The 14899-nt window shown below is 36.7% G+C and overlaps 1 protein-coding gene across 2 annotated transcripts in view; it reads right to left on the bottom strand.

The window, feature by feature from the left end:
• Positions 1 to 523: 523 nt before the first annotated feature.
• Positions 524 to 14899, bottom strand: part of LOC132153156 (protein ITPRID2-like) — a 44833-nt gene continuing 30457 nt past the window's right edge. For both annotated transcript variants that reach the window (XM_059562461.1, XM_059562462.1), the window contains 12 exons: positions 13882 to 14090; positions 9536 to 10185; positions 8139 to 8199; positions 7324 to 7412; positions 5141 to 6706; positions 4265 to 4339; positions 3985 to 4100; positions 3645 to 3792; positions 2671 to 2736; positions 2165 to 2560; positions 1942 to 2071; positions 524 to 1445 (listed from right to left, as the gene is read on the bottom strand). In XM_059562461.1, the coding sequence (XP_059418444.1) occupies positions 1964 to 2071; positions 2165 to 2560; positions 2671 to 2736; positions 3645 to 3792; positions 3985 to 4100; positions 4265 to 4339; positions 5141 to 6706; positions 7324 to 7412; positions 8139 to 8199; positions 9536 to 10185; positions 13882 to 14090 (3484 nt within the window). In that variant the 3' untranslated portion in view covers positions 524 to 1445; positions 1942 to 1963. The remainder of the gene's footprint in view (positions 1446 to 1941; positions 2072 to 2164; positions 2561 to 2670; positions 2737 to 3644; positions 3793 to 3984; positions 4101 to 4264; positions 4340 to 5140; positions 6707 to 7323; positions 7413 to 8138; positions 8200 to 9535; positions 10186 to 13881; positions 14091 to 14899) is intronic.

Raw genomic sequence — 14899 nt, 5'->3', positions numbered from 1 at the left:
ATACAGACAATGTTTCCTCTTATTCTATCAGTTTAAATGCTTCAGTTTGTTTTTAGATTAGATTATAAACCTAATAAATAATTGACCTCAAATAGGGAATTCATGAGCAATATCTCCCTCGTTTTATTCAGATTATATCATAGATGGATTTGTTTCTTACAAACATGCAGCTTTTCACTTCTCAAGATGTGAATTGATGGACTGGAGTGATGTGTATATCTTGTGTTATTGTGTCAGCTGATTAGACTCTCATTCTGACGGCACCCATTAACTGCAGAGGATCCACTGGTGAGTAAGTGATGCAATGCTAAATTTCTCCAATATTTTTTTTCAATGAAGAAACAAAGTCATTTACATCTTGGTTTGCCTGAGGGCAAGTACATTTTTAGGAAATGTAAATTTTTGGGTGAACCATTCCTTTAATTCTGCAGTCACCTGGAATATTCATTATTTTTGTACAGTATAAAGATTGTTAACCATAATACAGACACAATCCACAAAATTATGGCTCGGCAACTGTATGTACAAAATAAATCAATCTTTATTAATGATTTCCATTAATGATTATCCCTCATGCATCCCAAGCGGAAAGGGAACTTGTCCACTCGTACGCATAAATCAATTAGTATTACAATTCATTACAGCTTACACAAAAAAACAAACAAACAAAAAAATATTCACACTGAGGAAAATTAAGTCGAACACTTTAAATTCTCATCTGAAGATTTGACAGACTATCCACTGCTGTTTAAAAAAAAAAAAAAAAAAATATATATATATATATATATTTATTTATTTATTTATGGGCCTGCTAATGTGTGTGTATGTATAAAGATAATTTAGTGCTTTTTCTTCTGACAGGACAATATGTTTATGAAGGTTTAAGTCTCTACACATACAGTATGTGATAGACCATCAACATGTAATGAAGACAGCTGTGTGCATTGAGTAGAACAGTAGCTGTGATTGATCAGTTCAAGTTTTAGAGAGAAAAGTGAAATGTATTGCACAGTTAGTTCCTCACAGAGGCTGAATTAGAAAACAAGTCTGATTTCAGTAGACATTTTTGTCCCAGACAGACAAAGACACACTAACACAGAAAACTTTAGCTACCCACAGTCCTTTCAACCTCTGCAAACATCCAACTAGCCTGCATCACATAATTAACTACATCCCAAAAGATTACATTTCTGTAATATATGTACCAGACGGACACCACACTAAGCCTAGTGCCCCTTGCGGATTCGGACAGTGGAAGATCTCAACCAATGCAAAATTGGAATCTGGAGTCAAATGCGTGAGCATATTCCCTGTAGCTCTAGTCCAGAAGCAGTAGAGTCTGGAAGGGCTTCACGGACCGAACCAGCGAGAGGTGCTGGGCTGTTCTCAGTGCAAAGCTTTAACCAGTGTTCGTTGTGACTATTTCACAGGATTTACTTCTTCACCTGATGCAAGGAAGCAAAACAGAGATTTTGATTGAGAAGAGAGTTTCAACACCCAGTGAGCTGCCTGCCTACTGCCTTCTGAAGCAGATAATTACACAGCCCACACAAATAGTGGGTAAAATGCTGAATTTTTATTAAGTGACAGACAGTAAAGATTTTTATTTCACATAAATAAATCTATCATGGTCTTCACTATGATAATAATAAGCACCAAATCAGCATATTAGAATGATTTCTGAAGGATCATGCACCACCGAAGACTGGAGTAATGATGCTGAAAATTCAGCTTTGCCATCACAGGAGTAAATTCTATTTTAAAATAGAAAAAAGTTTTTTAAACTGCAATAATGTGTCACACTTTTATTTTTTATTTTTATTTTTAATCAAATAAATGCATAATTTGTGAGGATAAGAAACTTTTTTCAACAAGTTAACGTATAACATTCAACAGATCAACAGGTCTGTGCTTAGCATAATGTGATCCATCAAAACCAACCTCCATCCTCTGTTATGAAGCTTTATACAGGAGGCTTCCTGGCTGGGAGAGGAGATCTACGTGGTGTCACAGCAGCCAGAAGCTCGTTCACAATCTCCTGCCGGATTTCATGAGCAATACTTTCTTTAATCTGCAGGAGGATGAATAAGAAATGATGTTAGACTGCATAACTGGCCACAAAGAGCTCACTCAAATGGTGCAGTAACCACACATGTTCTCTCACCTCCTGTATAAGATGTTGCAAGTCACCATTTCCGCCACTTCTACTCCTCCATTCGGTGGGACTGCAGTCCTCCGTCGTCCTGCTCCTGTGACCATCCAGTGACATCTCGTCCTCATCTCTGCTCAACTCCAAGGAAGCAGATGTCATGTTCTGCTCCATCTTCTCTGGGGAAACAGGCCGAGGAACCTCCATTCCAGGCCTCGCAGGGACCGTGGGTGTGAGGTTGAGGGTTGCCCGGTAAACGCTGCCTCGCTGCGGGGAAGGAGAGCAAGATTCAAGCGTTCGGTTGAATCTTCCAGGACTGGACGCCCTCGACGAGCGGCCTGAACTGGGTGTGGCAGCCTCATATCCCAGTTCAGACTGAAGGTACAACTGCTCCTTCAGGAGGTCCGTCACCTGTATATTCACATACAAGAATTTTTAAAGGATGAGAGGAAACAGAGTAGAACAAGGCATGCAGATGATATCTGATACAGGACCGTGTAACATGAGAATAACCCACTCACCGGCTCCATGGCCTGCAGTGCTGAAGAATTAGATAGGCTTTCCATGCTGTGACCTCTGTGCATTCCCTGTGAGACAAGCATCTCTTACTAAACATTAAGAAACATCAACATACACAACCGGTCAAAAGTTAGAGGTCTGTAAAATGTTTTTGAAAGAAGTCTCTTATGCTTCACAAGGCTGCGTTATTGGATCAAATTGTATTATTAATAGTAATATTGTGAAATATTATCAAAATTTTTCTATTCTAATATATGTTTAAATGTAATTTATTCCAGTGATGCAAAGCTGAATTTTCAGCATCATTACTTCAGTCTTCAGTGTCAAAGAATCCTCTAGAAATCATTCTAATATGCTGATTTGCTGCGCAAGAAATATTTCTGGTCAAGAAACTACAAACATTTTATTGTCAGTGTTGAAAACAGATGTGCATCTTAATATATTTTTGTGAAAACCACGGTTCATTTGGTTTTCAGGATTCTTTGGTTAACAGAAAAATTCTTTGTGACTTCATAATTGTCTTTATTTTTGATCAAATTTAATGCATTCTTGCTCAGTAAAAGTATAAATTTAATATACAAAAAATAAAATAAAAAAAATAGGCCAGGTTTCACATTTCAGTCTGAACCAGGTTGAGTGGTGTGACCAAAATTGTATATCACACTAACGGTATGTAACAGTGATAGTTATTTTTGCTGTAAATTTAACTCAACAATGTTTTATGTATTATATAATTACAATTAAATGTTAATGGTTATTCCAAATACTGTATATCAGGTTCAGTGAAATTCCCATTGGAATTTACATTAAGACTAGTTTGTATTTCCAAACTTGAGAGGGTATAATAAAAATGAGAAATTATAGTTTTGTTCTATTACTTTTTAACAGAAATATATTTTAGGTAACATATTAAGTAAATGCTATAACAGCATAATTGATCATTCATTATATGGCGGTTGCTATTTCATTCACTGACCATGTGGTGGCGGTAGAGGCTGCTGTGCTGCGAGCTGCTGCGCATCTGTTCATTCAGGGAAAGCAGACAATCTTCCAACTGCAGCTCCAACTCCTGCAGCTCCTGCCTGACTGCCATCCGCAGTGCTTCAAGCTGTTCTGCCTCCCGCCTGCAACATCACAAACCCCAAATATAAGATGTAAAGGTTTAAGTTTCTAATAGCTTTTTTTCCAAAGTCTGGCAAACAGTCAGTAAACTTCACAAGTCAGTATTTGAGGTGGCAGCGATCACATAAATTTAAGGTGGATGGAGACAAACCAATATTTTAGCACTGTGATTTGGGGAACTATGGTTTCCTCACCTCTCATCTGGACTGAGATGCTGGTAGACCATAGACTGCTTTCTCATGAGAGCCAGCTCCAGATCCATCATCTGAGTCCTGAAGACATTCAGACTCCTGCGTCGCATCTGGAGCTCCTGCAGCAAAACGGCAAGGGACAAAAATAATAGGGATAAAGACTACCCCAATACTCTTGCACAAGCTACAGTATATGAGCATCTCAGTTTCATAAGAGGTTTCTAATGATGCAACTCAGGGTTACGAAAACATGTGACTGCTTCATCTTTGGAAAATGATGTACCTCAAAAAGTGGTTGGACAGAGCACGGAGTGCTGATCCTGTCAATGGGTGTGTCCCCTCCATGCACGGATGAGCTCTGCCAACAAAAGCACAGATCAGTTATGGCATGAGTCATAGAGGAAAAGCATGTCTAAACTGATCCCAGGATTATGCAGCATGCTGACTCGGCTGATTATTTGCATTTTAGGTGGGATTCACAATAAACCGGAACACACTTCCTTGTTCTACTTTACGCAGATATATTACTATCTCTGTGCAAAACAAAACAGTTATTACAGGTCAGAGGACGCAGTAAGTTAAGACTTATAACATTTATACAAATGATTTCTAATTTCCATTTAAAATATCCAGTATGCTGTTCTTTTCTATTTATCAACGAATCCTAACAAAAATGTATTTCCACAAATATTAAGCAGCACAACAGTTTTCAACAGTGCTGATTTTGATCAGAATTACCAAGCAGTGCTGAAACTAGTATTTATTTTAATTATATTATATTCAAATGGTTAAAATGAATACTAGTAACAAAACTGCTTGGTAATCATAAACAACTCAATTCCACTTTACTAGCTACATGTGCCTAGCAACATTTCTTAAGTTCTTTCTCATCTCGATCTCTGTTATTTCACACCAGGCACTACTGCTTCCTAATCATGGTTATGTGTAAATAACATAAAACAGTTCAGCCCATCCAAATAAATCTTCTGTGTCAGAAAATAACTTCACTAGCTAACCTATTTTACTGTCAAATACTGTTTACTGTCATTCCACCAGGCTTTAAACACAAACAATTACTAGTAAAGATTGTTTGGAGAATCATAAAATCTCATTAGGTCATGTACTAAACAAGTATGAAAATAATTTTGACAGTTTTTACCTGACCAAGGTTCTGCATTGTCCCACGAATGTCATGCAGGACACTTCTGAGCTGCATCTCTGTGCTGCCCATCACAGGGACAGGTGCAGGAGGCGTCTCAAAAGAGCAAGGGTACGGGGGAGATGGATAGTATGGATGACTGTAGGGAGCACCAGGGTGATGAGGAGAACCGTTGTAGCCCAGTCTATAGGGGGCACTGTGGGATTGCGCGAGAGGGACGTGAGGTTGGTACGGGCTGCTGTGCATGTTCAATGAGGGGCCGCAGGGAGCTCCCTGAGGAATATTATAAGGTGAATGGAATGGGCTGAAAGGCACACTGTGAGGATGAGCATAATGCATATTGTGCTGGGGTGTAAATGGTGCCCCTTGTGGTGGAGTAAATGTATTGCTCTTAAGTGGATGAGGATAAGGTGAACTCCGCGATTGTGGGAAAGAAGTGTGGTGGGGAACTACATTAGGGTACAAGGAGTTGTAGGCCATTCCGTGTTGGGCAAAGGAGAAGGACCCATGAGGAGGAGGAGGTGGAGGGTGGGCCAGGCCCGTAAATTGACTAAGGTTTGGGACGCTATATGTGCTCCAATTTGGACCTTCACCCAAGGGCCTTTGGAGCCAGTCTGCAGGGATGCTATAAAGCGAGCTAGAAGAGCGAGTCAGATGCTGGGGTACACTGAGAAGATTTGGTGGCGTTCCCCAGTCCATCTTTGATTCACCTGCTGGAGCAGAGTTCAAAAGCTCAGAGTGGCCACCAGTATGATCTTCTTCGTCTTTTTCCATAATGGAATCCACTTCTTCTCGGACACTGTGATTCTCCTCATCGTAGCGGTACGAGTATGAGGGTGGGGTACAGTGCTTGAGCGAACCCTTTCCAAGTTGGATCCGCATGGAGCTGACCACTCGTGCTGGGCTGAGCGGTGAGGTTGGGAGGGAGCTGGATCTCCTTAAAGGATTCCTCTCCAAGCTTTCACTCAGCAAGTTCTTGTCCCTCACCCATACTCGGCCAGGATGTTCCTCATCCATAGAGGATGACCTCTGAGGGGCTGTTTGAAGGTCCATTTGTCTTCTTTGAGTTGTAGAGTGGCATTGCTCAAAATCCAAAGTCTCTGGAAGATCTAAAGACTTTGGCCCAGAGGATGGACGTAAATCCTGAGAGGAGTCTAGATCGATGCCTAAACCAGGCTGGCATATGTTGCCTTCATGTTGGACATCCAAGTTGGAATCTGTTGCAGGATATAGCAATGTACTCGAATCCACTTCTGTAGAGTCTGTGGTGGGTTCTTGGACTGTAGTGAAATTGGACTCAACTATGAAAGCCCTATCATAGTCAGGAGAAAGGAGCGGACCATTGGGGCTAATGTTGTCCGAGTTTGAATTGGGACTCTGGAGGCTGGTGATCTCAGGGACTTCTTGGTTTGTTCCACTAAATGTGCCTCTGTTGGACTGAGGATGGGCTTCCTCACCCTGCAATCTCTCAAAGTTGGGGAACTCCAATGCTATGGGTGTGCGGACTTCTCCTGCATGCGATGTCACTGTGGTTTCGCTGTCACAGCTGTCTGAGCTTTCTTGCACCTAATAAAAGTTCAAGAGAGAAGTTTCACTTCCATTATCTACTGAAGGACTGGTTCTTAGAAACACTGATACTTTGGTAGAAACATTGATAGACACTTTGTATTTTACCACTTTGAACCCAGCAATTTATTTTTGTCCTCATTTATGTTCTGTAAATTCCCCTAAGAACACATGCCACAATTTTAAGTTCTAGTGCACCTTAGTTCATCATTAAAAAAATTTCAATTTAGAGGGCTTTTCAGAGATACCAAATGCTGAATTTGTCCACTACTTACTGTATATTATCTATAGTTATATAAATATTATTATTATTAATAATAATTAAATAAAAAATACTAAATTCAAAATAATAATGACAATCTTCATAATATATATATATATATATATATATATATATATATATATATATATATATATATATATATATATATATATAATGAAGATTGTCATTATTAATTTGAATTTAGTATTTTTTATTTAATTATTATATATATATATTTTTTTTCAAAGCTAAATAAAAAAATTAAAAATAAAACATTTATTGGGTTCATAGAGGATGACAATCTTTGCATTCATAGGCTGTAGAGAGTCCAGATGGTTTGCCCACACTCACATACCTTCAGGTGATTACCCAAAGCGTCTGTGGATGGGTCTTCTGCAAACCCGCTGCTGTCAGACTGCTGGCTGGTAGTCCTCAAAAATCTCTCTGTAGGGAGACACAACATGAGCACCTAAACTAAGTGTGATTTCTCAAAATTCAAACCAGCTTTTACAATTCATGCTAATAAGTTTTAAGGCTTAGATCTCATCATTTAGGTTGAGTGTGGTGAATATAGTAAATTACTGCCACCTATTTTTCTTTTTTCCGTAACATATCCTGTAACATACCTAAATAAATATTTCAATTCAAGTAAAGCTTTGGTGACACACTTTTGCTTATCAAGGAACATACTTATGACCCAAATATTTTATGTTGTAATCTACATAATGACACAAATGCTGTTTGATAAAGAGCTGGAACATTCTTCTACATTTCTGAATAGTGAACATCTACTGATTTCTACCACATGAGGGCAGACTTTATCTAAAACAGATACTCAAGTCCCTTTCAGCTCTTTAGGGCTGGGCCATAAGGCAGCGTGTTAAAACACATCACAGTTACATCAAGTGTTTAAATAAAACACGTCTTCCTCTGTGTTCTTAGAAAAAGTGGGTGTTTTTCTTTTGGGAAAGACAACAGAGTCTGATCACACGGTCATTGCATTCTCAAGAGGAATAAGTCTGACATTCCCAGCAATCCAAACCTGTTACTAAGAAGTCTCTTTTACATGATATTTGTTTGAATGCTTCAAAATTGCATATAGCCTTTGGCATGAATACAAATTCAGTTTCCTGGTAGCTCGACTGATAACCGCAGTCAGTCCACTCTCACCGTTGCCAGGTTGAGACATGCCACCAGGACCAGGAAGAGCTTCATCCTCATTGCTCTGCAACTGCAAAGAAATAAACCATTAACATTTTGACTGATCACAAAACAGCAGCATAAAATCAAACTTGAACATTACAGACTCAAATTATAAAAGTCATGAGCCATTGTTAGACAATATGGTATGACAAGAGGCCAGCATATAAAATGACCTGGTAAACGTACTGGGTGGTCGGACAAACACACCCCAAACTCACATTATGGGTCAAGCCAGTGTTACTTTATCAAGCCGTGTTAGGATGCTCAAACAAACAGAGCTATAAGAGACAATGGTACAGAGACAACAGGTAACAAGTGGTTTATTTGTAATTGTCTTAGCTGTCTTTTTATAGGGATAAAACACCCCAAAATTTAAAGTTGTCATCATTTACTCATCCTTATGTTGGTCCAAACCTATATGACTGCAGAGCACTAAAAATACATACATTTCCAAGAACACTGGAGGCCACTGACATTAATTATATGCACAAAAAAAACAAAAACAAAACCGACATTTATCAAAAAATCATCTTTTATGCTCCACAGAAGAAAGCCAGTCATACAGGTTTGGAACGACATGAGGGTGAGTAAAACTTTATACACCTGAAAGTGTGCAATGTTTCCTGATGAAAAAAAAAAATTCTATATATAAAAAATACTACTAATAAATCAGTAGTAAATAAGTAATACCAATATTAATTGCACGTTGATATTAAAAATTCTGTTTATTATTACTATTACTGTTTTCTAATATTACATTTCAATGAATATTTTGACTATTTAGTACTTAATATAATATCATATTTTTACTGAAACAGTCGAACCCCATTCCAAATCAGACTGAATTGAGTGCAGGAGTCATTTAATCATGCACAGAATCAGGTCAAATGATTCACTTGCACAACTAAACGACAGAATATAATATTATACTAAAAATGAGTAAAGAACTTTTTAAAAGCAATGTTAAAATAGCAGGAAATGATAGGAGGAAAATTTTTAAAAATGTCAAAAATGGCATGCTTCAGCTTTAAATGCAAGTTTTGCAGGCCATGGTGTTGGCCACTGATAAACTTGCGTCAAGCTGGACTTGACTATCACTGATGAACATTGTCTGTTATCAGGATCCAGTAGCATGCTTTAACATATTTAAAGGCAAAACCATAATCCCCAGTACATCCTCCAGGCTTTCTATGTTCCATACTTATTTTTAGCTCTTCAGTGTCATGACCCTCTGCTGTTTTTACAACAAAACACACATTAAAAAAAAAATTGTTTAGAAGAACAAACAAATGCCAGTGTGAGAACCGGACAAGGGAAAGCAAGGAGGATTGTTTTAGTAAAGTGAAAGCGAGAGGGAACTGTACCTCCTCCATCTCAAATGAGTCTCTGGGCTGGCTGAGTAGGTGGGCTATGAGCGGGTTGGGCAGCAGGTTGGTCCGTTCTTTATCTGGGGTGGAAGTCATGATCTCCTGGTGCTCAAGTTCCTTGCAGTCACTCACTTCAGACACCCGACTGATGCTCACCAGGACCGGAGAAAGTGACATGTCTTTATCTAGAGCTGGTGTCTCAGTAGAGTGGTCACCATTCATTAACGTAGGTTTTGGGACGTTTCCATTGAGTGAAGCGTCTGCTGAGATACTTTGTTGGGCCTCCTCAGTCACTGTGGCCAGAGATGAATCTTTTTTTCTAAAGACTTTCTGTTGTAGTTTGTGCTCAGTATCCATCAGTCCGGCCCCTACGTCAGAGTTTGCACCCTCTGCGTTGTCATCGTCAGATGCTGAAGGCTGTTTGGCTGCTCCTTCCATGACAGAGGCCAGCAGGTTCGGTTTCGTAATGTTCCGTTTTAGAATCTTGGCTGCATTTAAAGCGGAATTATTCCTTTTTAATGGAGAGGGGGTTTTAGTCTCTATGTCGTTGCTGCCGATTCTCTCCATGGGTCTTCCAGACACCTGGGAGTAGATCTCAGAGAAGACGTTTGCCACCGTGGCCAGAACTTCTGTTTGACGGAACCGACCTACAAACACAAAAACAAAACAAAGAAGAGCTTTAGAATGGACAATTTCCTGTGCACAACTAACCTGAAACCTTTAATTGATTTACTCAAGAAACAAAGAGAAAAAAATAAAGAAATAATAATAGAAACAATAGAAAACACTAGAACTCTAAGCAGCATTTCCAGCAATTGCTACGGCAATTAATTATTTATTAATATACAAATATTTTAACAACAATAGCCACAATTATTATAATATAATTATTTTTATTATAAATTATTCTTAATATAATATAATTGTTTTGTTAATACTGTAATATAATAAATATAATATATTATAAATATTATGAAGTGTAGGACAAAGAATGATGCATTATTAACAATAAAATATATAATTGTTGTTGTTTTTAATATTGTACCTTTTCATATAAATAATGAAAATATATAAATTGGTATAATTATATAAAAATGAATAATATAATATAATATAATATAATATAATATAATATAATATAATATAATATAATATAATATAATATAATATAATATAATATAATATAATTTTAAAGAGCAAATAATATCCGACAAATAAAATAATTTTTGAAACAGTCAAACTCCAAAGTAAGACTGAATTGACCACAGGAGTCATCATTCTGAATCAAAGACAGAATTGACTCAGATGACTCATTTGCTCACTTAAACTGCATGTTATCGTTTCAGATTCAAAATGAGTCAAGAACTGCTTCGGTTTAAGGTCAGGTCATATATATAACGTTATTCTGCGAAATTTGAAGTCACTACAAAATCGAGTCACTCTAAAAAGAATCAGTGCGATCTGGAAAATTCTAAAATTTCAGGGCTTCCCACTACAAAAACAAGATCCTGTACAAAACACAGCAACTTTTGTGTGACTTGATCTGGTCTTTATCAACATCAAGCTCGTCATTTGTTCTGGCAGACATAAAGGAAAAGGATTTGACAGTACTGCAGGCATGTAAAGGAATGATAACAAGTGATAACAAGCCAGTGATGTGTGTTGCTCAGAAATCAATAGTCTCCATTTATCTCCTGCAATTCAGCCAGGCTGTCTGAGTCAGTGTTCAGGAGCGGCTTGCAGGACATGAGCCAGAAAAAGAAAAGAGGATCAGAGAGTGTGGTTTTCTGTGAGAGAGGGACAAACACATCCGATTGGAGAACACAGCCCCCACAGACGAGCATTCGAGGAGGAAGAAACAGAAGTTTTGTAAGAAAACTCAATGAGACATGGGAAAACAAATCCACAGAACACCTCACATACACATTTATGGTCAAAATGCCCACCTATTGGGTATAAGCACAAACAGTCAGTTAGTCTTTAAGTGAGGGTAAACTTTTTTGTAGTCTCAAAACATCAGCACTAGTAACCTAAAGATTGGTTGCTGTTAGTCATATTGTTCTCTTTTCCTTGTCATTTTTTTATTTGTTATTTATTTTAGTTATTGTATTATATATATATATATATATATATATATATATATATATATATATATATATATGTATATATATATACAAAAATAAACACACACACACACACACACACACAGGTATACACAGAAATACATACATAAATATTAATATGTATAACATTTTATTTTTATGTATCAGGTTTTATTTTCGGATTTTATTGATGATTTTAGATTTAATTTTTTTATTTTCTGTTCTTATTTTAATTTAAGGTTATTATTATATCAAATTTCCATAGTTAAACGATGGCTTAGTGTGAGATATTGAAAATTAAGCCATTATTCATGAAAGCAAATGTGGGATAGACAAAATCTCTTATGGTTCTTTTTTTTGTTTTGGATGAGAAAATTATAACCATATTACTGGTATTAAAATTGACATTTTGCCCCAACAGTTCATAGCCAGCCTATTCAAAGTCACATAAACACTTCATGAAACTAAGCTTCAAAATAAACCTGAAGGCAAAAGCATTGCACTCACATTTAACAAAAACAGGCCTTTACAGACTTCACACATCCCTACCCTCACCCAGGTCCTTCCTGCTCCGCGGCTTCGTCTTGGCACAGTGAGAATTATGCAAATGTAGGCCAATACACAAGCTGGCACAAAGCTGGCACACAGACCGAATCCTGATGTGAGCGGAGGGCAGAATCGGCTCTGCTGTGCCACAGCCTGCTTGGCACTTTCTCTCTCTCTTGCCGTCTGTCTCACCCTCTCATTTCTGTGCCCAAGGAGGACAATGGCTTCGTTGTGCTCTACTTCTATTGAAAGGAGTCTGAAGCATTGTTGATCAGCGAGTGTTTGCGGGTTCGGAGTTCAGCGTTTGCTTGAAGATACAGAGTTATTGAAGAATGAGCACTAACACATAGATTCAGTGTTGAGCAATGTGTTCTTGAAATCAAACACACTTCTTTAGGCACCACAACTTCTCTTAACTCTTGTCTGGTTTTCTTTGTCTGTCTTCTCAACGATTAGAAACTTGCATTCAGTAGTGTAAGACTGTCTAGTGAGAATTTCTTTTGAAAGTGTTGTTCTTTCTTGCTCAAAGATCGCTCCGACTCCATGTTAATGACCAATAACGAAATCAAAGATGAACTGTTTCTGGCTGATATGCAGATTAAAAATGTTCATGTTATGTTTGATAATAAAAATCCAACACTATTTTTTCAAAATGTATTAAAATGACTTATTTTAGATAATAATTTGATCAATTTCATCATTACAATGTACAGTATAAAAAGATGGGTAATCATTTTGAGATTTGCACTGTTACATTTTTATTGAAATTAATATTAGGGTGAAGTTCTTATTCTTAATATTTTAACATTTCACTTTAAAGGTGAAGTCTGCAATTTTCTGCACCATTAAACAGAAGTGCATTCTGTTTAAGAATATAAAATATCTACCTCAAAAAAAGTATTTATTACAAAGAATATCATTTAAAATTATAGAATATATATATTGTTCATATTTTGAATAAGTCTTAATATTTTAATTTTAGTTTAGTTTAATTTAGATTTAGTCATTTTAAAATTCCATTTTTTCAATGTCTATGCAGTTATTAATTTTAATTGATTACTTTACGTTTACTTTTTATAATACTTTATATTAGTTCAAATATTTTTTATATTTAATAGTGATACTAAACTATTCAGATTTTTAAAGATTATCTTTAAGTTAACATGCACAATAAAATTATTGATAACAATATCAATAAATCTTGATATCAATCATTTATACCAATTAACAAGCTTTCTGCAAAAAGAGCAAAGAGTGGGAAACAGAAAACCCCGAGTGGAGTTACTGGAGTTTTGCATGTGAACCAAAAAGGAAAGAAATTTCAAAAGCCAGACAATGTTATTAACTTACTTCTATGACAGATTTCTATGACAAACATTTTATTTGGAATAGCATGCACAATGAATCATGCACAATAAGACTAAGAACTTAAACTTAATTTTGACTTAAAAGTTGCCCAGTTGCCTGGCTACAATGTTTTATTCTTCACACCATGGCTATGTGAAACAAAACGATATAATGATTATTTCATAGAAATTAGTAAATGCTACACCCCGGCTTGTAACAATTGTAATATTTCCCTTCATGCCTCATTTTGATCATGACTTTGAATGTGCACAGGCATGGAGGTGTGAAGCATGGGGGCTGAAGTACTATCAGATGCCATGGATTGTGTTGACAGCGCGGTCTACATACTTGTCAGTGCGTAGTTCGGGTTCTCCACCTCCATGCGCTGAATCTGGGCTCCCAGGTAAACTTTGATGTCAATGCCCTTGGCGCTAGAAGACGAGTTGAAGAAACGAGAAGGGATTTTTGAGGCGATGTCGGGCTCCTCACGCCCAAAGCCGAGGTTGTACAAGATCTCCTCTGGATCCTCCTCATACAGGTCCAGAAGTTCTAACACGCTGCAAGTACAACAACATCCATGAAAGACACACACCTGCATCTACATGCAAACAGACGATCGATGTTTGCCAAAGTCACTGCATACAAAGACCTTCAAATAACTCTACTGTGTGACCTTAGAAATTATATTTGTTTTTCTTTTACACGGATTAGATTTTAAAATGTTAAGATCAGGGTTCCTAAAAATGTATTGTTAATATTTATATTAATATATTGAAGCCTTTAAAAGGTAAAATGTGCAATTTTCTGCATCATTAGTAGTATCAAAAATAAATGTTCACAAACATATAATAAGACAAAACTAAGGCTGCAAAGAGTATAGTTGAGCCATACTTAAAAATGTGTTAATTGCTTAGACAGCAAACAATTGAAAAAAGGCATTTATTTAAAAGAAACACACACACACACACAAAAGTAGAAAAATTGTTAGAGCATAATGTGAAAATGGCTCAAAGTCATAGTAAGTACTGAGAACTTTTGTTTGCAGATGCCACATGGTATTATATTATTTGTATTATTACAGTATTTTATACAATTTAATTGTTATTTGTATTATCTTGCTAACCGAAATTGGTTTTCATTAGTCGCAGTTAATCACATACAAAATAAACGTTTTTGTTTATACACATATACTATGTAAACAAAAACGTTTATTTTAGAAGCGAGTAATCGTTGCCCAAAACTTGTTTTCATATGCCAATGCAAATATCTAGCGTGTAGTATAATGAGCAGCATGATATAATGTTTTATATAATGATATACATTTTATTCATAACATTGTACTGCTGCTTACAATGAAAGCCACTGG

This window comes from Carassius carassius, chromosome 11, assembly GCF_963082965.1.
Source record: "Carassius carassius chromosome 11, fCarCar2.1, whole genome shotgun sequence".
Taxonomy (NCBI): Eukaryota; Metazoa; Chordata; class Actinopteri; order Cypriniformes; family Cyprinidae; genus Carassius; species Carassius carassius.
Note: the sequence above shows the minus strand (reverse complement) of the source record. Positions and strands in the feature narration are given on the sequence as shown.